This window comes from Ochotona princeps, chromosome 18 (assembly GCF_030435755.1).
Source record: "Ochotona princeps isolate mOchPri1 chromosome 18, mOchPri1.hap1, whole genome shotgun sequence".
NCBI lineage: Eukaryota > Metazoa > Chordata > Mammalia > Lagomorpha > Ochotonidae > Ochotona > Ochotona princeps.
In genome coordinates, this window is record NC_080849.1 from 13500333 (window position 1) to 13523280 (window position 22948).

Sequence of the window (22948 nt, forward strand, 5' to 3'; positions counted from 1 at the left end):
TAGATGCCAAGCACGCAGTGGGCCCTGATAAGCACGGGTTCCACTGATTAAACACTCTATCAGTGTTTGTGCTGAACACGCGCCCTCATTTCTAACTGAAGCCTAATGTGCATGCCTGCACTCAGGGAGTTTCCTCCCATACCACTTAAAAAGTTCTACTTCTATGGGCCCCAGTTCTAATCCCAGCAGCCCCCCTTTCCATCCAGCTCCCTCCTTATGCCCTGGGAAAAGCAGTCAAGGATAGCCCAAGGTCTTGGGTTCCTGTGCCGGCGTGGAGTTCTAGATGAAGCTCCAGGCTCCTGGTTTCAGATTGGTTAATCTCCTGTCGTTGCAGCCACTTGGGGAGTAAAACAACAGACAGATCTTCCTCTCTGTCTCTTCTCTCTGTATATCTGACCTTGCAATAAAAATAAATAAATCTTTTTAAAAACAAAGTTATACTTCTAGGAGGTTGCTTCAAAAAAAATTTTTTTTGAAAATGGAATTAAAAGGTTGAATTTGGACACAGGTGTTTGAAGCAGGGGTTAAGACATCTGCAGGCCATACGGAAGTAGCTGGGCCCCATGTCTGCCTGTGGATCCCAGCCCTAGTTTCCTGCTCACCAAGATGGTGGCAAGCAACTGTAATGGCCGACCCCAGTGGTGCACACAGGAGAGCAGGGCCAAGCTCCCTGCTCGGAGCTTTATCCGCGGCCCAGTCCCTGTCGCTGACAGCGCTGGGACAGTGAACCAGTGACGGGAGCACTCTGTCTGCCTCTCTCTCACACACATACTCTGCCTCTACAGTGGAAAAGAAATTAACTTCAGCATGTGCTGATACAAAATTGTTGGAAATCCACACAGAGCTTCTTAGTGGCATGCATTTTCAATGAACTGTCTGAAGGTCCTTCATAGTCAAAAAAAAAAAAATGCTTATCACAGAAACAGAAATCAACAATTTTTTTTTAAAGATTTTATTATTATTGGAAAGCCGGATATACAGAGAGGAGGACAGACAGAGAGGAAGATCTTCCATCCAATGTTTCACTCCCCAAGTGAGCCGCAACGGGCCGGTACACGCCAATCCGATGCCAGGAACCAGGAACCTCCCAAAGCATTGGGCCGTCCTCGACTGCTTCCCAGGCCACAAACAGGGAGCTGGATGGGAAGTGGAGCTGCCGGGATTAGAACCGGCGCCCATATGGGATCCCGGGGCTTTCAAGGCGAGGACTTTAGCTGCTAGGCCACGCCGCCGGGCCCGAAATCAACAAATTTTTAAAAACCACCTTTCAGTTCTTTGCTCAAATGTAGCTACCGTCACATTCTCAGATTCCTGGTCATTTTTTTCTGTGTGTTCACTTTGACCCACAGTAAGTTTCTGCCACATCCATTTCTCCACGCATTACATTCCAACCATTTCCATGTTAGTAAATACCCTTCCAGGTCTCTCCACCCTCACCCCTCCCCGGCTATACACTCCTCTACCTGACTTTTCACAACAAATGAGGAAAAACTTTCATTCCTACCTTCAAGTGTTCTCTCTCTCTCTTTAATGATCCACTACAAATTGAGACCTCAACACCCAAAAAACACGGTCAGCCTCTCCAGAACCAGCATAAAGTCCACACAGAGACTTCTGCTCCCACTACACGGAGCTCCGCCCCGGAGCCGTGTTCATCCATCCAGCATGAACAAGACAGGAAGCAAACCGAGAGTACCACACATAGCTCACAGAAAACAGAAGTAAAAGATGACTTGATTTGGCTGCACACAATTTTTGAAATTTACATATACAAAGACTTCAAAAAGTTCATCGAAATGGACATTAAAGAAAAAAACTGCACAGCTTTCAAAATATTTTTACACCAAGCCAAGTCCATCTTTAGTGCCATTTTCAACAAGCATTTTAAAGCTCCTTATACAGGCAGCGCAAAGCTGCTGTGTCAACTCCCTGACCATAATCAGGGCGCAATGCAGGTACCACAGGTGTGCAGGAGGGAGGCACACACCACACACGGATTCTGGTTGTGCTTCTCTAAACCTCAGGTTCTCCTCCCCAGGGAGAACATCAACGGGACACCCAAAGTCATCTGGCTTGCTAACTGGGAGAGGAGACAATGCAGCCTAGCAAAGCCGGCAGGAGATGGCCAGTGGACTTGCACCCTTCAGGTTCAAAGGGGAGCTGGGAGATCATGATCAAGAACGCAGAGCCTGGAATTCCAGTGGGTCACACGGTTCTGTCTCGTGGTCCAGTCGTTAACAGTGAGTGCTTATTAAGCAAGATGATTCTCTCAATTAAAAAGTTAGGTTTGCACTTACTTTCCTAGAAATCACACTATTGTGACATCTACCCTTTAAAAAAAACCCTCTTGCATGTGTAAATAAAACTAAGCCACTCAAACACTTGCAAGTAGACAAGAAAAATCAGGAGAATGCTTCCTCACCTCCTACTTTACCTCTGACCCAAGGCCTTCCTCCCCACTCCTCCCACAGTGGACACCTAACCCTTGCCAGAAAGTAAATACAAAGCCTGCAGTTGTGCAGGTCAGTATTAAACAACAACAACAACAACAACAAATCTGCTCAACTTAGCTTCCAACAACACTGGTCCCTAACCAGGGCCGCTGCAGTTCTCAATGCTGCCACCATCCCCAAGTGGGGCCCATGGTGGCAATGTCAGCCTCCCAAACCATTTTAAAGACCCAAAATAAAACCTAATCCAGACAGACCAAGCCCTGGAAATGGAATCTGTAACTAGAATGTAGGAGCAGGTTAAGCGGCTTCTTACTATTCCGAATGCCCATCCTAGCAGTATTAGTGCCTTGGCAGCTCCACTTCCCTTTCAGCTCCCTGCTGAAGCAGCTGGGAGAGCAGCAGAGGATGGCTAGGCCACCTGGGCTCCTGCCACCCACGTGGGAGACCAGGATGGAGTCCAGGCTCCAGGCTCTGGCCTGCCCTTGGGGAGTAAAGCAGGTGGAAGATCTCCCTCCCTGATTCCTTCTCTTTCTGTATAACTTTGCCTTTTCAAACAAATGAAAATCTCAAAAACAAAACAAAAAGAACCTGTAGCACCACAAGACCCAGAGCTAGAATGCTTTACTACTTGGGTCACTGTCATGGTACCACTGGGTCCCGTACAGACAGGACACATGGTCTCTGGTAGAGAACAAACAGGTGCGGACAGGTCAATGCTGCTCATCCCAGAGAAACCATGGCCCAATGGGGTCCCATATCAGAGACAGAAGAGAGGATGTCATGCAAACAGGACAGCAGGCCCAGCCTCCCCATCCTCTCGGTGGGACCAGGGAGACCATGTGAGCCACTCCACGCCCCACCTTCACAGACTGAGTTTCACATCACAGCCTCTACTACTCCCTCTGAATGGCCTTTTTCTCTCAGTGAGCAGAGGCAGAACAAAAACACAAAAGATCTTGGTAGCTGCCTGCTTGCCAAGAAGTCTCAAACACTGAATCTGATGACAGCCAGGGAATCTGAGAATCACTTGGTGACTGGGGAATCGATAGAGGGTTCTAAAATCTGGGACAAAGAGTCAACTGAAGTGTCAGATGGAACAGGGTCACCCCAGAGGCACTTCGGGAATGCAGTGCCCACCTGGAGGCCTTAGGAAGCCAACCATTCTTGGGGGAGCAGAATAGAACACTGTAACACACTGTAAACATCGTGAGCTTCCCATGTGTTCACAAAGTTAAGTGGCCACACTGTCACACCTACAGAGCTCCTTCAAGCTCCCTCTGCTAGAATAAGAGCCACAGTCTTGCACCAGGAATCAAACCCAGCTCTGATCAAGCCCACAAGCAGTGATAAGCACTTCTCACAGTCTAAGGCAGCAGGGCATGATGAGGTCCACCCAGCGGGACCGCCACTGTCCAGCACTGTGACACAAGCAGCTCTTCTTATTTCCCCCTTTCTTAGGCAGAGGATGTCTCCCCAAATCCAAGCCTCCATCCCTCTTCCAATATCAGATGTACACCGGAGAAGAGCAACCGTGAAAGCTTGGAACACTGAGGGTGCCAGCTTCTGCCCATAATGAGAAACAGCACTGCAGGTGTATTTACTAAATAACTAATCTTTAACAACAACAAAAAACAAAACTTCATTCCCATCTCTAAACTGCACTCTCATTTCCAATGAAAAGCAACACCGCACAACAGCAGCGTTAAATAGCAAGCAGAAGGAATATTGCCACCTACAGTCAGAAAATGAAACCTATTTCTTCACACTGTGATGAGGAAGAGAAACAAGATAAAAACAGAAAGTAACATTGTGTTGCACTTCCTACACACTTTATTAACCCTGCTGCCCTAACATTTCCTGCCTTCCTGACACTATTTATATTATTTTGATCTTTCTTAACATGGATTATCAAAAGATCACTAGGTAGTTGCTTCATTACTACTTAACAAACCTCTTCAGGAAGGCAAATCTACCCACTCCAACATCTACGGCATCCCAAAGTTCCAGAAATCTTAAGTTGCTGGGATCTCTTTTTCATCTCTTTGTTCTACTACAGCTAATTAGGACTCCAAATTCAAGAGCAGCAATCAATTCTCACTACGGCTCTTTTAGCTCAGAATACAAAAATGTTAATGTTCTCCATCACATGTTGCTGCATTTTTACGATGCATTTTTAAACTTTACACAAGACAAAAAGATGGTTCAATGAGCAAGTGCAAAGGCAATTTAGCAGGAATTCAAATGGATTGTCACCACAGTGTCACAGGCCAAAAGCATTCTTAATTTTTACAGTTTGAGATGTGGCTCACATGCAGGTCAATTCCATTACATAAAGAATCCAACTAGATGGTTTTTAGTCTACTCACAAAGATTTCTTCCCTGAAGTTACTTTTCCCCTAAATATATATCAAGCAGACCGCAGCTCCGAGAATCCCAAAACAAACTTTCCCAAGTGAGTCTCAGGGTGCTGGGGGTACCCCATTATCAGGATGCCAGACCATGTCATGGCCTCCTTTACTGACAGTGATTAACCACATGATGATCATCCGAGGAGTCCCGTGTTGTCACTGTCCTCACCCTTTCAACAACATCACTCCTAGTTCTTAAGAGAATTGCTTTTCAGTAATGATTCAAATACACCCAACAAATTACAAAAACAGAGCATAATATAAACTAAAATGCAATGTCAACAGATTTTATCAATACAGCTCCCTGAAGAAAATAAAACTTTAGTAAGATAATTGCAAATTACGTATATTTGCAAATTATTAAAAAAACGTGTTTCCAAATAAATATGTGTAATTATTAAGTGTTAATCAGAGGAATTTTTATTTATTGGAAAGGCAAGATAGGGGTAGGGGGAGTGCAAGTACCTTCCAGTCACTAGTTTATACTCCAAAGGTCCACAGTAGTTGGGACTGGCTAGACAGAAGCCAGGAACCAGGAACTCCATCCAGCTCTCTGGCATGGGTGACAGGAACCCCAAAACTTGGGCCTTGTGCTGCTCTCGTCTGCCTCCCAGGTGCATCAGCAGGAAGCCAGGTCAAAAGCAGAGTTGCCAGCACCTGAACCACACACTGGATGCACATTACCCAACAGCAGCCTAAACCACTACATTACAACACCTCCCTCCCAATTAAAAACAAAAACAAACAAACAAAAAAAGACTTCTTTCCAAGGTCACTATAGAACCTAGGCCATTGCTGGCCTCTGGTTCTCAAACACTGCCCACCCTTGCCCCAGAATGGAAACTGCCTGAATCCTGGCAGCTCACAGCACCCAGTGCACCAGGCCTAATTCCCCTAGAGCCTGCCTGACTGGGTAAGCCTGCAAAGTGCAGGTCAGCAGGCACCTGCAGACCCCAGCAAATCCCATGCTGTGAGCTCTGGAAGCACTCTAGGGAGCCACTCTAGGGAGCGTTCTGCCCTGCTGCACATGGACAGGGGCCACTTATCCAGCCTCTGCCCTGAGCCAGAGGCAGCTATGCAGTGGGAGTAACCCGGCGGCTCTTCCGCACAGGCCCACTGAAAGCACTTCTCTTCATCCAGCCCTTTTCTCAGACATAAGAAACCTGACCACTCACTGACTCACTGGGGTCACCCTAAGTTCTGGCTACTGTCATTCATCCAACCTAAAGTTTTCTCATGGGTGCCAGCACTGCAGTGCAGCAGGTTCAGTTGCTGTCTAGACAGCAGGATCCCATGTGGATGCTGTTTGAGTCCTGGCCACTCCACTGCAAATTCAGCTCCCAGCCAGTGCATGGGAGACCCAGCTCCTGGCTTCAGCCTGGCCCATCCCCACAGCTCTAACCATTTGGAATAAATCAGCGGATGGAAGAAGGTCTTTCTCTCTGCAACTCTGCCTTCCATGTAAATAAATATTTTATAAAATAACAGTAAAACATTTCCTCCTTTAACATCTCTGAAACAAGGATGCTTCTTCAAGTGACAGTGTCTCACGATCTGACAGCACTTTTTCTTTCTTGCTTAGTGGTCCCTAAAAGAAAGCTGTGCCTTGAAGCTTAAAGCACATACAAATGAAATAAAAATGGTTTCCGTATCGGACAGGTTACCCTTCAATGCTTGCTATGCAGTGCATAATTACGGGCAAACCAGTGGACAGCCAAGCTGACTGGGAGCACTGCAGCCTGGGGAGCCACGCCCACTCAACAGCCCATCTCCAGGGCCAGGAGGCAGAGCCACTAGAAGGCATGCCCAGAGAAGCCAGCTTTCTACCTTTTTCAGGAGAAATTCAAGCGTTCTGACACGACAACACCATGGAGAACACACTCTGTGGGGCCCGGGGTCAGATCTAACCCAGTGGGCCCTCAGTCCACAGTCAGTGGCGTCTATCTCTACCTTATCCTGGAAAAGCTAGGAAGATCTCCAAGTCACTTGGAAACAAGGGAGGACTTGTCCACATCCCAAAAAGCAAGGCAATGGACTGCAAGGTTGCTGCCTGCAAGGCGGGCACCTCCCAGGGGCCCACGTCTGAGTCCCACTGCTCTGCTTCTGATTCAGCTCCTTGCTAACGCACCTGGGAAAGCAACAGCAAACAGCCCAGGTGCATGTGCCCTGCACCCACATGGCAGCCCTGGACGAAACGCCTGGCTCATGGCTTTGGTCTGACCCAGTCGTAGCCACTGCAGCCATTTTGGGGAAATGCAGCAGCAGATGGAAGATCTCTATTGTTTTTCTAACTCTGCCTTTCAAATAAATAAATTTTTTTCCAATTTTTTTTTCTTCAAAAAGTAAGCACCATTTACAGCCCTGGTTCTGTAACTTCCTTGCTGTTGGTCTTCACTCAGGCCACAGAACGTCTCTGGGCTTGCACTTCTCATTTGTAAGTCACACCCGATTTCCCAGAGCTTTTATGAGACTTAAGTGAGGAGGCATGTCACAAGGCTTCAGTGCACAGGGACACTTGACACATCAGGCAACTACCTGCCCCTCACCTGGCTGCCATTAGCATCATTCGACTCACAAAACAAACAAAAAAGCCCTTAAATGCCAAAGCTAACACAAGGCTGTCATTCATTCTCAAGATTTCACCGGCTAGAATAAGATAAAGATATCAATAAGATACCTTTATAAGATGGAATCAAAGATCTCAGAAAGCTAATAGCAATATTCATGGAAAATTATGCCAAAATAGCACCTACAGACAGCCAAAATTAAATAAATGTTAAACAAAAACAGCCAAGGACCCATACCAGATACAGAAACTAGTCCAAACTGTTTCGATTCCAGATCAAATTTCATCCTGGGGTCATGAATAAGAAGTTTTGTGAAACTGCTAACTGTTCTAACACAAAAATTCCTTCAACCAATAGTGATTTAAAACCTGATTCTTCACAGCAACCTGACTCAAGTCGGGGAAATAGGAAGGGGAACTGACCACTAGAACCTCAGCCAGGGCCGTGCGTCTCCACTCACACAGCATGTAACCTACCCAGGCAAAACCCCCATCTTCATCCCATTCACCCTCCACACAGCAACAATGCCCTCTGGGATCCTCACCAAGATGGCCCAAACTAAGTGTGCTCTAAACATACAACACCTCTCAAATGAAAGCATAGACCTAGTGTTCATCTGTTAGGTACAGATGCCTGTTTGGCTAAGAGGCTGATAAAGTGACTTCCACAGGGCACCGGGCAGCTCTCCCAGCATGATATTTCATGCCCTGGAAAACCAACTCAGCACTGGCTGCATCACACATCTTCCCCCCCCCCCCCCGAGCCGGTACCTTCATCTGTTTCCTTCCACAGACCAAGTCAGGAAGACAAATCAAACTGCACATCCAACAGTGTGTTGTTAACGTTCTCTGAAGGCCAACCTGACAGCATGGAACCTCCCATAAAGAGCAAACACCATGAAAATGTGCAGTCATCACAACTCACAACAGTCCTGCCAGAATGAGATCTGCCTCCTGTGATACAATGTGTGTGCAACAGCAGAGTGCTAGCAGGGAAGGAACAAGTTAATAAAGGTGTCTCCATCACCACTTTCAGTTCAAACCCCCTCCAGCTACATACAGGAGTGTAGGTGGTTACAATCCCACTCCCAACCCCCTTCCCCCCCACCCCCATCTGCTGGGTCTGTACTGGCCTTCATTTTCACAGTCCACACCCAACTGGGATCCACAAGGACCCTGCTAGGCAAAGTGGCACCAGGCGCTTGGGTGGATTCTGACAGCCATTGCCAAGGTAAACAAAGCACAAACAACAGGGACAAGCATCTGACTCGTCTATCCAGTTGCCTTTCCCCAAACTCTCCTACAATTTTTGTTTCATAGAGCTTTTTTTTACAAGCTAACTGTGTTATTAAATTTTTTTTTCAAGAATCTAAGCTACGTGCGTCTCCAGGGTCCCCCAACCCAAGCCGCGCCTTTGTTTAGGAACGCAGGGCTCTCAGCACCTTTCAGTGAACTGCCCCGCCCACCCTCTGTGGCTGCTAATTCGGAGCACAAGTGGCCAGGACTTGGAGAGAAAACCCAGGCGAGAGAATGCTCCCCAGGGACACGAAACAATGCTACTTTCCACCCCACCCCAGGTAACTACACACAAAAAAGGAAATTATCTTACATGAGCACGGCATGGCAAAGTCATCAGAAACACACTGTTTTCTTTGTGATCATCCTTTGATTTAAAAAAATAAGCATCACTGCAATATCTTTGCCTGACACCGTCAAAAGTCACACCCCCAAGCACTCACCCCACCCTCCGCAAAGTACCTTTTTCATTGCACACTAATGCCACAGATGCATACACACGCGTGCACACGCACACACACACACACACACACACCCTGCCAGGCCAGGAGCCAGCCACGGGGCGCCCAGCGAAGCCATCACAGGAGCCAGCCTATCTCAACAACCACCCCCATCACCAGAGAAAAGAGGGAACCTTGGAGAAGAAAGGAGAGAGAAGACAGAGAGATCCACAAAGCCTGCCTTTCCAGACATCAACTTTTCATGAAATGCACAACCAGGCTCGGAAATACTTCCCTGCTGAGTAATGCTGCACGGGTTGTAAATTCACCTCGGCAAAAGGGAGCCAGACCTGGGCGCGCGCCCCACCAGATGGCAAACCACTCCTACCTGCTCCATGCAGCCGCCCGCCCGTCACGCCGCGCCCGCCACAGGCCTCCCACCCCCCTTTTTGGCAGCGCGACGCACCAATGAGCGCACGCGAGGCCGGCGAGAGGGCCGAGCCTTGATTTAGCTGGATCGTCGCAGAGCCGGGAGTGGGAGCCGGGCAGCCGGGCAGCAGAGGGAGGGGGAAAACAAAGCCCTAGCCCGGAGAACCGACCGCTTAGGGGCGTGGCTTCCCCCAGTGGCTTTATTAATAAAAGAGATCAATTAAGCGTGATTCTCTCCGCCCACTCCGGAGGTACCGGGCTGAGAATCCTCCGGAGGAGGCAGGCAGGCGCGCGCGCGCGCGTACACACACACACACACACACACACACACTCTCTCTCTCTCTCTCTCTCTCTCACACACACACACACACACACACACACACACACACAAGCAAGGTTACAAGCTCCCTCCAAGTTTCAGGCAACACCTGCCGCCATCCTTGACCACCTCCCGCCACCCAAACAGAAAAAATATATATACTCCGACAGGCACCATCCAGGCTGTAGCGGCGGCGAGAGCCAGGCGACGACGGCCACCCGCAGCTGCTGCTCCTGATGCCGTCGCCTCCCCGGCCACCGCGCCTCGCAGCGCTGCTGACTGGAGCAGGGGAAGAAAGTTCCAGGGGGCGACCGGCGGGGCTCCCCGGGCGCCGCGAATGTGCGGCTGCGACCCAGACATGACACACTTCATGCACTCCCGCTGCAGGGGCAAGAGGCGGAAAGTTGCCCAAAAGCCGGGGAGACGCGGCTTGTACGAGGAGGAGGACGCGCCCTCCGCCCATCCCACGGTGAGGACAGCGAGCGAAGCCTAGGTTCCCGGGGTCACCGCTGTATTTACAAACAATGAGCAGAGAGGGAGCGACACAAGCCAGAGAACCCAGGCCCGCCCCCTTGGGACCCCCCCCCCCGCTCCGGAGCGCTCCCGCGTTCGAACCCGGCGCCCCTGCACGCGCACCCCGGGGTAACCCCACTCCCCTCCCCCTGCTGGCGCCGGGGCAGGAACTCCCCGGGGAGTCCCGACGGGAAGGGGCCGCTCACCTCGTCTTCCGAAAGTCCGTAGACCGGCTCCCCGAGCCCGGTCGCCATGGAGCCGGAGCTGTCGCCCGCGCCCCGCGTGGGGTCCTACAGTCGCTCCCGGACGGCCGAGCTGTGGCGCGGAGCCGCCGGGTTCCGCACCCTGGCCTGAGGCGCCCCTCGTCGGGGAAGAGGGGGAAAAGCGGCCGGGCGCCGGCAGGTGAGGAGGGTGCCGGCCGCTGACCGCGCCGCTTCCTCCCGGAAGGCTGCGGGACGTGCCGGCCGGCGGCTCCCGAAAGGGCGCCGAGCAGCGGGCGGCGGCTCCGCCAGGCTTTCCCTGCGTGCGGCCCGCACCTCCCCGGCCCGCCGCTCTCCGCCCCTCTCCGAGGCAGCTCTGCGATTCCGGGGACCCGGCTCGGTCTCCCCCGCGCGCGCACGGTCCAGGCCCCCGCTCTCTCCGCCCCCTCCTCCGCCTCCTCCCGCCCACCCTGCGCCGGGGCGGGCACACGCGCCCCCCAAGCCAATCACAGGCCGGGCTGGGGGGCGGGCCGGCGGGGCTGGTGGAGTTGGCCCCCACGCCCACCCCACCCCGGGGGTTCCGGCGCGGCTCTCCGGGGCTCAGCGGCCCGCAGGGGCGTTCCCCAAGCGGCTTGGCCGGCAGAGCTGGCCCGGTCTCCTCTGCGGGCTTTGGATTCTGTGCTTTGGGCAGGGGGCCGACTGGGCCTTTGGGGAGCAAGAAGGCGTTTTGGCAACCGCAAGAGCGACACCCTGGTCACCTCCGGCGCGCGCGCGCACACACAAACACACCCTTGTGGTCTTCTGGCCGGCAGCCCCCAGCTCGCCGTCATTGTTAAAACGCTGCAAAGATGGATGTTTCTAGACCCCTTTAAATTCTTGGCAGCCGCGGCGAGCCGGACTTGGCTACACGGTAGGCGCTCGGGAGCGCTCAGCCGGCTGGGGAGAGGCTGCCCCGCCGTGGCCGCGGGTCGTCACTGCTGGTGCCCACCCGGTGGGGAACGACCCCCGCCGCGCCCTCCCACCCGCCATCCCGAGGGCTCCGCCACCCGCTGGGAGACCGACAGCCTGGCTCGGCTGGGAAAGTTTGGGGGACGCAGAAGAGAGGCTCAGCTTTGGGCCGCCGCCGGAAATCTCAAAGTGAAGTTTGAGATTTATTTATTTATTTATTTATTTATTTATTTATTTATTTATTTATTTATTTATTTATTTATTTATTTATTTATTTTGCCAAGGCTTGAGACGCCTTGTCGGCAGCTGAAGGAGCCTTCCCGCGAGCCCAGTTCCGAATTCTCCAGGAGGCCGCTTTGCAGGTGGGTCCTTCTCAGATCGAAGAATGCAACGGACAACCCCAGAAACGCGTGGGAATTCAGCAACGAAGCACACACCTCGCACGCACCACTTGTTGGAAAAAGGAAGCGTGGAAATGCCTCCTTGGGTATTATGGGATGCGTTCAGGATTTTCTTTCAACGAAAGAACTCACGTGGCCCGCAGAATTCATCTGGGTGATGCCAGCTACTTTACCTCTGACCAGAGAAGGGAGCACCCAACCCAAGTGAAGCCCACCTTGACCTCCCTGTGAAATTCCAAACAGGTGCCATAGAATGAAGGCATGATCTCTGTAAGTCATTCTTACAAGGCTCAGATAGATGCCCCAAAATCCCAGCCAGGGTATGTATTTAAAAGGGAAGGTTGCAGAGAGAAAGGATGGAAAAGAGAAAGAAATTTTCCATCAATGGTTCACTCCCCAAAATAGCTAGAAAAGCAGGAATTGGGCCATTCCAAGCCAGGAGCTTGTTCCAGGTCTCCCCAATGGATAAAGGGTCCCAAGAACTTGGGCCATCCTCTGCTGCTTTCCCAGGTGAATCAGCAGGCAGCTGGATGGGAAGTGGAGCAGCTGGGGCTAGAGGCACTTTTTTTTTAAAGATTTATTTATTTTATTACAAAGTCAGATATACAGAGAGGAGGAGAGACAGAGAGGAAGATCTTCCATCCGATGATTCACTCCCCAAGTGAGCCTCAATGGGCCGATGCACACCGATCCGATGCCAGGAACCAGGAACCTCCTCCAGGTCTCCCACGCGGGTGCAGGGTCCCAATGCATTGGGCCATCCTCGACTGCTTTCCCAGGCCACAAGCAGGGAGCTGGATGGGAAGTGGAGCAGCCGGGATTAGAACCGGCGCCCATATGGGATCCCGGGGCTTTCAAGGCGAGGACTTTAGCTGCTAGGCCACGCAGCCGGGCCCTAGAGGCACTTTTAAAAGCTGGAGCTCTGTTCCTTCTTTGCATGTCCAAATTCTTGCACATTCTCAAGCTTCAATGCTTTTTCTGCTAATAAACAAACACATACACAATTCAAAGATGCCCCTAACTTACTTGTGACCCCACGTGGGAGTCACTGCTTCCATACACTCTTCCCAGTTCTTTGTTGAATTTGTACAGTGCTATAAGAAGGGAAAGCTTATCAATTCTTTAAAATCTTGTTATGATTTCCCATTACACTGGAAGTCCTGGAGGTGCATGGTGCCAGACTTAATCTTTGAAGGACTGTGTCACCCATGTATGTCAAAGGGTGTCATACCCCCACTTCTGTCACCTGCCCCCCATGCCTGAACCCACCCACAGTCTGGGCTCCTGAGTTTGACTTTCTTTGAGGAATGGTTATCGGAAGCCATGATGTGAAACTTGCCATGTATCATCTAGGAATAGTATGATTAAAGACAAAATTGTGGCCCTTGATGTCACCCACATACATGGTGAGAAAAAAAAAAAACATGCATTTCACCAGTAAGACATAAAATTTATTTGCCCGCTTTCAAGGAGTTGGCAAGTTTTTGCATCCTGGATGACGAAAATTCTTTCAGGAAACTCTGAATCAAATTTACTTCCTTAAAGCCATAAACTAAATCTCAAAAGAGGAGGAAGAAGAGGAACCACCATCCGCTTTGTACTTTCCCACAGGCGGTGGGTTCTACCCCGGATGCACACGGGGCTCGCCTGGAGCAGCGGCCTAGCCCAGACACACAGGGGGCTCGCCTGGAGCAGCGGCCTAGCCCGGACGCACACGGGGCTCGCCTGGAGCAGTGGCCTGGCCCAGACGCACACGGGCTCGCCTGGAGCAGCGGCCTAGACCGGACGCACACAGGGCTCGCCTGGAGCAGCGGCCTAGCCCAGCAGTTATGGAGAAGACACGCATGTGCCACATGGGAGCAGCTGAATTCAGTGCCTGGCCCTGGCCCCTGATCCCAGCCTCCTGCTAATGGACACCTGGTGGCTCACTGTGACGCTCCATGAGCTGGATTCCTGCCACCCACGTGGGACACGGAGTCTAATCCCATGATCCAGCTCCAGCCCAGGTTGCAGACGTTTGAACCAACAGGTAGGAGTGCTTGTTTTCCCTCATCTTCTCTCTCTCACACATTCAAATAGACCAAGCACCCAGATGGGGTAAAGAAGGTTTTGTTGGTTCAGAGTGCACCAGTTATTTCAGTATCATCCCAGATAGCGCTAGATGCAAATCTTCGTATAGGCCAGTGGCTCCCAAATATTACTGCATACAAAAAACACCTGAAGATACTTTTGTCTACTGTCAGCTGCTTCTCAGCCTTAGACTTTCTGACTTAATTAGCAATGGGTGACCACAGGGACTTCAGTTTTTAAAGCTTGCCAGGTGATTCTAAACCAGAGTAGAGTTTAGTGACCTCTAGCCTAGTTTTATATTCCTGCTCTGTGATCCTGAGTTTTTAAATTTCTTTTCCAACCTAGAGGAAATTACATATATTAAACACACTCAAGTCCTTTGCGGAGTTAGATAGGATGTAAACAGATAAATAAATGTTAATATCCTTCCCAGCTTTCCCTGCTGCCTGCCAGTTTGAAGTCTCAGAGATTGATAATCCAGTGTTGGGGCTGAGACAGACGATCCCTCAGGAGAGCTGTTCAGCACTTTCACCCAAAGCAATCAGTCTCCTCCAATCAGTTTCATTTCTACCCCGAAATTACCCAGAACGACACCTTGTGGATTCTCCTGAAGCATTTGTTCCATTCTGCTCTCTTTGGAGACTGCTGCTAACATTTTATATCTGGAACTGTGTTTGGTTAAGTGCTCTTCACTTGGATCATCAGGAATGAAAAATTAGTAAGAACAATTTTAAAGTACAATGGGTAATCACAAATAGGGAACATTTTAATGCTAAGCATCTTTGCAGATTGTTGAGTTGTCTTAGCAAAATGTGGTCTATCTTTATCACATCTGGAAAGAACCCAAAGCAGAATAGTGCAGAATGCCACATCTTTATGTAAGTCTCTGTAAGTTAACACTAGAATTCTTCCTTTGCTTTTTGGTGATGATCTGAATTCTTCAAAAAGAAAACTCATGGGCCAGGCACTATGGTGCAGCAGGTTAAACTGCACAGTCAAGGTCAAGGATGGTTACTCTGCTTCACACACAGATTCCTATTGATGATCCTGAAAGACAGCAGGTGTCAGCTCAGGTCCCTGAGCCTCTCTGTGGGAGACCTGGATGAAGTTCCTGACAACTGACTTCAGCATATGCCAACCCCACATGCGTTTAGGAAGTGAACCCAGCAGATGAAAGATGTTTCTCTGTCACTATTTCGAGTAGATGAAAATAAAGTGAAAAAAAAAAAACCCTACTAAGCACTCTAACATTCATGTAAAATCTGGTACCGTGTTGAAATTTATCAACATAAAGAAATCTGATAGTTATGATTACATAAGGAAGTAAACTGTGCTTCAACTTTTATCCATAGAAGTGAATCACAGAGTGGCTTGTAACGGCTAAATTTTTGTATAGAAACAGCTAAGCTTTGAGAGAAATATTCTCATATTTGTTCTAGCACTTTAAAAATAATGAAATATCTGAAATACAGATGTATATTTTCTGTGTGTTTACATTCTGACAAAGTACCTGTCTTCTAACCGGCTGTATTAGTAACTCACTTCTTAAAACCATCATTGTCATTTCTAAAATATTTGGGTTTATTTCCACATTTTTGCTATGTGCTTTTTCCCCTTAATGAGTCTTTTTTTGTTGAGTCATATTCTGGTTCTTTGTTTTCTTATTTGTTGCCTCTTCTGGTTGGGATGTTAATCACTCTATCTCTGTTCTTATGCTGACTGTACTTGACATTTTACATGCATACTTAAGGTAGCAAATAAATCATTGGTATCCTGGAGCTGGCATCATGGCACAGTGGATTAAACCACCACTTGGGACACCAACATCCTATTCTGAAGTGCCAGTTTGAGTCCCACCTATTTGCACTTCCAACCCAGGTTCCTATTAATGTACCTGGTAGTCAGTGGATGATATCCCCAGTACTTGGGCTCCTGTTACCTCCATGGGAGACCACAATACAGTTCCTGGCTCCTGGCTACAGTCTGTACCTAGCCTGGCTGTTTTTAGCATCTGATGAGTGAACTGGTAGATAAAAAAAAATCCTCTGTGTGTGTGTGTGTGTGTGTGTGTGTGTGTGAAAGAGAGAGACTCTGTCACTCTTCCAAATAAAAAAATCATTTTAAAGTTAAATTTAATGCCTCATCTGAACAATCCACAAAATTTAAAACATCGACTTCAACGAACTTCATACATGGTGTTGTTCTCATTTCGTGTCATCTCTGTAAACTATGAAATTAGACTTTGTTACAGTTTTGTAGTTTGTAAGTAGGTATTACTTTGGGCCTTCCTGGAGGGATGTCCTTTTATATTGCTTTTGTAAAGCATCAATTCTGGGTTTTTGTTTAGCTCAAAGTGTCTACAGTTACCCGAGGTCTACTTATCTAGTAAAAACAGACTGAGAAGTCACCGTGGAATGTGGCAGAACAAAATCAGTGTCCTCAGTGCGACTGGTCTCATTCACCAATTTGCCCAGCTCTTAACACTGAAACTTCATGTTTGAAATCAGTTTATTTTGGAAGGTGCTGGGGGACAAGATAGTGTTTAAGAAAAAGCACTTGATGGTCTTATCCAAGGTCAAAGTGTCCCCTTCCAGGACTTTGAACACGTTTTCCCCTAATTGCTGGTTCTCTTGTTGGTGGTCAGTGATCAAATTCTAGTCCAATTATTGTTGCTTTTATGCCATTTACCTCCTTGGTACTTAGTGTTCTAAACTGCTTATAATTTGTCAACATGTAGCTTTCTTTGTCATGCCTAATATACTTTGCACTTTTTCTGTGAACTTAAATCTCTTATCCTTTCTTGTGGCTTAGCTTCTGCTGCTTCAACTTTTGTTCTTTCTCCATTCCCTGTAAACTCTTGTTAATTATATATTAAATGCTCAGTCTATTTTCTAGGTTCTTAATCTTCACATATTCATCTCCTTGTCTGTGATGCATTCAAAGTGATTTCTTCAAATCTGTCTTCCCCTTCCCGAATAACTACTTGAGTCTACTGTATTTAAAGCACCAATTTAACTTTCTATTCAACAGATATATCTGAAACTTCTAGTTAATTCTTCTTCAAATGATCCTCTTCATTCTTGATAATTTCTTATTATGTATTTGCAAACTTGTTTTCATTAAATCATTTGTAACTAATTAGTTTACAATCTGTTAATCCTAGCATCTGAAAGTTTGGGTGTGTCTTCCATTGTTGCTGCTGACTTTCCTAGTGATTTAATTACATGTGTTTGTTTTGATTTTATTTGCTTCATTTAGACTACGGGAATCCAAAGTGAATCTGTGTTCACTTCTGCTAAGAACCAGGGAATACCACCACTCTGGTTCCACTTGAGTCTCATTTCAGAATGTCAACTTGATAGTCAAGCTTAACCATTGGCTAGTTAAAACGCCAGTTCCCCTCAGTTGCAGTGAGGATAAAGCATACTTACCACTTATTCTGTCATTCTTTGATTTTAACTAATATTTTCAAGGTGTAGCAGCGTGATCAGCTGTAGCATTGTTCTGAAAATATTCATGCCCCCACCCTCCAGTAAATAATACACTTTACCACGTGTCTTATTTTGGCCAGTGAAAGTATGAGCAAAAGTGGCTGTGTGGCCAAAGCAGAGACCTCAAGAAGTGGTGCCAATTTCTGCTCTCTTCTTTGTATTCCTGTCCTCCACTACAAGAACATTGCATTCCAGATGAGGAGTGCTCTATAAGAGAAAATACAGATAATGAGAAAATGCACATAACACATCAGTACCTGACATGAAGCCTGGAGCAGGATCATCCAGCTTACAGCTGCTGACATACAAAGCAAGCTACAAAGAAAAAATTATTGTCTTTACCACTGAAATGTTGAGGTTTTTGCTACACAGCACCATCATGGCCACAGCTGACTCATATATGGGATTTTTTGTAGGATGTATTTCCCTTTCTGGAAGCCAGCAATATGTTTAAAAACTCAGAATGACTTATAGCAGAGTACTAGACCACCACAAAGCCAGCTGAAGATGTACCTCTACTGACCCCCACCAGTGAAACTCTTAGATTTAACACAGCCAAACTTAATTGCTTAAAAGAGGCACAATGGGATAGGGGTTTGCTGCCACTTGGGTCACCTGCATCCCACAGTGAAGTGCTGGTTGGAGTCCTCGCTTCTATATCTCTAATACAGGTCTCTACCAATGTGCCTGGGAAGCAGCAGGCAATGGCTGACATACTTGAGTCCCTACCACCCACCTGGGAGATCTGGACAGAATTCCTGACTCAGGCTTTGGCCTGGCCCACCCGTGGCTGTTGCAGCCATGTGGGGGCAGAACCAGCTGGTGCAGGATTTCAAGCTCTCTGTCATCTGCCTTTCAAATACATATTTGACAAAGAGGAGATATAGCCAGATTTGTCCTTTTATATGACACCTTTACATTCTTATTCATCCACAGTAACTACTTTGATGAACTTTAAAACCAAATACCAAATTCTTATTTCCTAGACCTTGGGAAGGGTGTTTACCATTTGATATGCATACTGGAAGAAAAGACCACAGCCTTGGTGGCCTTTAAACAACAGAAACTCAGTCTTTTACAGTTCTGCAGGCTGGACTTTCAGTGTCAGGAGCACAGGGACTACAGTAAAGTGTTCCACCACATGCTGGAGGTCATGGCAACATGTGTCCATGCACTTCCAAGCTCCCAGAGTGGAATTCCTTGCATTCCTTGGTCTGTAGACCCTGGCTCCGTCTTTGAGACCAGTGGTATCTTCCAGTTTATCCTGTTGCCTTCTTACTTCTGTCTGCAGTCCAGTCTTCCAAAGCCTTGCTAGGGGTAACCTCTCGTTATCAAGATCCTTGACTCAATCACAGCTCCAAAGCTCCTTCACCATAGACAAAGTTATTTCAAAAAGTTTGCAGAAAACAAAATGAAAACATAAGCTCATTGTAGTGGGGGGAAAAAAACGCTAAAGTTCCTGCAGAGAAAAGGACTGTAAAGGTTTATGAAAATGCATAGTAGAGGGCCCAGCGCCATGGCCTAGTGGCTAAAGTCCTCACCTTGAATGCACCGGGATCCCATATGGGTGCCAGTTCTAATTCCGGCAGCTCCACTTCCCATCCAGCTCCCTGCTTGTGGCCTGGGAAAGCAGTTGAGGACGGCCCAAAGCCTTAGGACCCTGCACCCATGTGGGAGACTTGGAAGAAGCTTCTAGCTTAGGATTGGCTCAGCTCTGGCCATTGTGGCCGCATGGGGAGTGAATCATCAACACAAGATCTTCCTCTCTGTCTCTCTTCCTCTCTGTATATCTGACTTTGCAATAAAAGTAAATAAATAAATCTTAAAAAGTAATATTTTTTAAAAAGTGACATTCTAAATGATTTTTCTCTACATTTATTGTTTTTATTAAAATCCAGAAGACCAAAGTAAAATCATTCAGTGACTCAATTATTAGTTCCTAAGAAAGTGCTAGTAATTAGGAAATAGTTTTCTACCACGTGCTGGGAAAGTGGAGGAGGGGATGTTGGTCGTGTCCAACAGTATATTGCAAAGGAGAAGGAGAATTTACTTACTAGGATCCTCTTTCATTGCCAGAGGAGTATTCACAACTTGTGAGTTAGCACTTAAGGCAAACCAAACCAGCTCCTTGAGCTGATAAAGGGGAATGAATATCTTAGATTGCTTTGATCCCTGTCCTCCAGACATAATCCCATTATGCCCCTAGCTCCCCCCCTCAATTGCTTCTATTCTGGGTTTCATGGCCCTTCTTTGAATTTCAGCAATCAATCCCCTTCATGAGCTCTAGAGCCCCAACCCAGATGCCTCTAGAACTTAACCCTTGTGAGAATTGCAGCCTGATTGAGTCCATGCCATGAAGATGGGCAGCTGCTTTCCCTTTCTGGGGAGGGATAACTTGAGAGAACGTGATTAAAGCACAGGTGAGACAAACCACCACAGGGTTGATGACAGTTGGCAAAGGTCATCAGGAGCCCAGCCTTCCTGTGACTGACAGGCATGCAAAAGCAGCCCCTCTGGAGAGAACTTGGCTTCCAGCACTGGCGTCTACTTCTTCTTATTTTTTTTTTTTTTGAAGATTTATTTTATTGGAAAGTCAGATATACACACATAAAGAGAGACTGATAGATCTTACATCTGTTGATTCACTCCTCAAGTGGCTGCAACTGCCAAAGCTGAACCGATCCTAAGCCAGGAGCTTAGGATTCCAAAGCTTTGGGATGTTCTCAACTGCTTTCCCAGGCCAGAAGCAAGGAGCTGGATGGGAAGCAAGGCTGCTGGGGTTAGAACAGGCGCACATATGGGATCCTGATGCGTGCAAGGCAAGGACTTTAAGCTGTTAGGCTACCATGCCGGGCCCTGGCATCTGCTTCTTAATTCAGCAATCCCATTTATAATCCTATCTACACTGGGAAAATCCAAAGTGACTTGTAGATTTGAAATATCAGAAGCTTGGAAAGCATCCCAAATATCCATCCCTACAGAAGGGATTGCATCAATTATTAGTACATCTATCCATTGGTAGCTTTAGAAATGAATAAGGATGCTTTCTGCATAGTGGTATAATTTCAAAAATCTATTAAAGTAGACCAAAAAGAATCAAATGTAAACTGTGTTTATTCTGAGTGACCAATTGGATGCAAACGGGAGAACATGCCTGTCTAGAAATAGGATGACATCATCAGCGCACTGTCTCTTGGCTCTTTGTAGAGTTTGGTTCTTTCCATATAATAAATGAGAAGAGTGCCTGCAGCCCAGGCCACCTGTCCTCCTTGCAGAAGGAAAGCTGGTTTTTGTCAATGATACTTTAATAAAGCTGAGATGGCTTAGCTATAGTATCCAACAAGGAAGATCCAGCCTGGGAGGAGGATGGAGGAGTTGATGGCCCTACCTGGACCGTATGGTGTGGCGGGAGAGGGACAGTCCCTAAATGAAATGGCGACCCTGAACATACAAGGACACACACCACTGTCTCTGACCTCTAAGAATGGGACAATGGGAAGAGGGAATCCTGTTTGTGTAAATGCTACACAAAAAATGTGAAGTGATCAACACTGAATCTTGCCCTCATGGGATATCAACTGTCCACATTTCTTAAAACTTCCTATGTAAGGACATAGCAATGAATGGAGTTAATCTGGGGATTGCATCACAATTTACTTCTGATTTTCCAGTTTTTCTTTTTTGTTAAAGCAGATCTTACTGTGTGTACCTAAGATACACACCTTACACATACATACAGCAAGATGGTTACTATAGTGAAGCAAATTACGCATCCATCATCGCACACAGTCGCCTCTCTCCCTGTTGCAAGAGCAGGTGGAGGAGTAAAAGTCCTGAAGACAAAATCCGACTGTCATCGGTGAACCTTGCGTTACACGTTAGGCTCATCCTACATATTTGCTATGTTCTTCATCATATATCTCATTTCCTCTTCCACTTTTCCTATGAGATTTTTAAAGGAGTCTGAGAGCTAGCCCCGGAAACAAGAATCTAAAAAGTGGATTCCGAACTGAAAGGTGGAATAAAAACATCAAGGCTTGTGTCTGTGCTGGGACAAAACAGCTTCTGGTGTTAGGTTTCACACCCAGAAAGCGCTGGCCTGGCATCCGGGTGTGGACGCCTCTGGAATTCCCTGGGGTGGCTCAAATGGAGATGTGCGAGGAGCTAATGACCTCCGAAGTACTTGCCGACAAGTGGAGGCACTGCCAGTGAGCTTTGTCCAGGCAGGCTGCTTATTCAGTGCTAGCATTTCCCAAGACAGACAGAAGTGCCCAAAGGAAAGTGCCGTGTGTGGGCATCCTGGGGCTGGGCTGGCCTGGAAAAGGTTTCTCAGGAGTCTCCTACCTGTTTCCATGTGAAAACAGCTAAGACCCAGTATTGCTTCTTCACAAGGACCATTTCTCCTCTTCCCTCTTTCTTATAAAACCCCAACAGCTTTGGACTGTGGCTGGAGGAACCTTCTGTCTCCCAAGGAGGGGATTGGAGCCCAGGGAAATGGCCATGTTACCTGTTCACAGGTAATTCCAAGAGGCCCAGCTAGCTGGTGAACACTTACTCGCAGGATCTGCTTGGTGAAACCTCAACTCGCCTTGAATCCAACCACCCCTCTAATGCCTGTGTGATAGTGGATATTCCTCATAACCGTGTTAATGCTATCTTTAAAAAAAATAAAAAATGTTATTTATAACCTTGATCATCATCCCATGTTACAACTAGAGCATGTTAAAAACCCATTTCCATTCTTCCATTTTATGTTTAATTGACTTTTTAACAGTTCTGGAGGCCTGTCTCATTGCTGCCATCACAGATGTCCTTGTCCCTTAACAACCCACCCTGAGTACAGACTGGTGCACGTGGAATATTTTGTACTGGAAAATCTGAAACTCTGAGTGCTAATGTGATGCCACGGAGGAAAATTTCATACTCAGCCTCACATGTGAGGGGGCACAGTCAAAATACAGGTGTTCCAAACATGCTGGATGTGATTCCGTCCTGCTAAGGGATAGGGTCAAAGGTCATTTGGAATGCCGGTATTCTCTTATCAGATTGCCTGGGATCAAGTCACACTTCTTCCTGCCAGTGTGCACCCTGGGAGGCAGCAGACATGGTTCAAGAACTAAAATCTCTGCTACCCTGCATGGGCGATCCAGATGCAGTACCTGGCTCCTGGCTTTGGCCTGGCACAGCCTTGACTGTGCAGACATTTGGAGAATGACCCAGTGGATGCAGAAAGTCTCTGTGTATTCAAAATACACAAAAATATAAATAATGCATTTTATAAAGAATTACCTACAGCTACGTATAGAAGTTGTATATGAAATACATGTGAATTTCATGTTTAGACTTAGACTCCATCCTCAAGATATCTCATTATATTTATGCAAATATTCTGAAATCTGGGGGAGCAAGTCAAA

At 47.5% G+C, this 22948-nt stretch overlaps 1 protein-coding gene across 3 annotated transcripts in view; it reads right to left on the reverse strand.

Moving 5' to 3' along the window:
* The window catches only part of NEDD4L (NEDD4 like E3 ubiquitin protein ligase), a 290593-nt gene extending 279561 nt beyond the window's left edge, over window positions 1–11032 (reverse strand). For 2 of the 3 annotated variants that reach the window (XM_004579467.2, XM_058676799.1), the window contains exon 1: window positions 10631–11032. In XM_004579467.2, coding sequence (XP_004579524.1) covers window positions 10631–10678 — 48 coding nt within the window. In that variant the 5' untranslated portion in view covers window positions 10679–11032. Of the gene's footprint in view, window positions 1–9551; window positions 9572–10630 lie in introns of those variants that run through there. The other variant, XM_058676800.1, reaches the window with a different exon arrangement.
* Between the last annotated feature and the right edge of the window lie 11916 nt (window positions 11033–22948).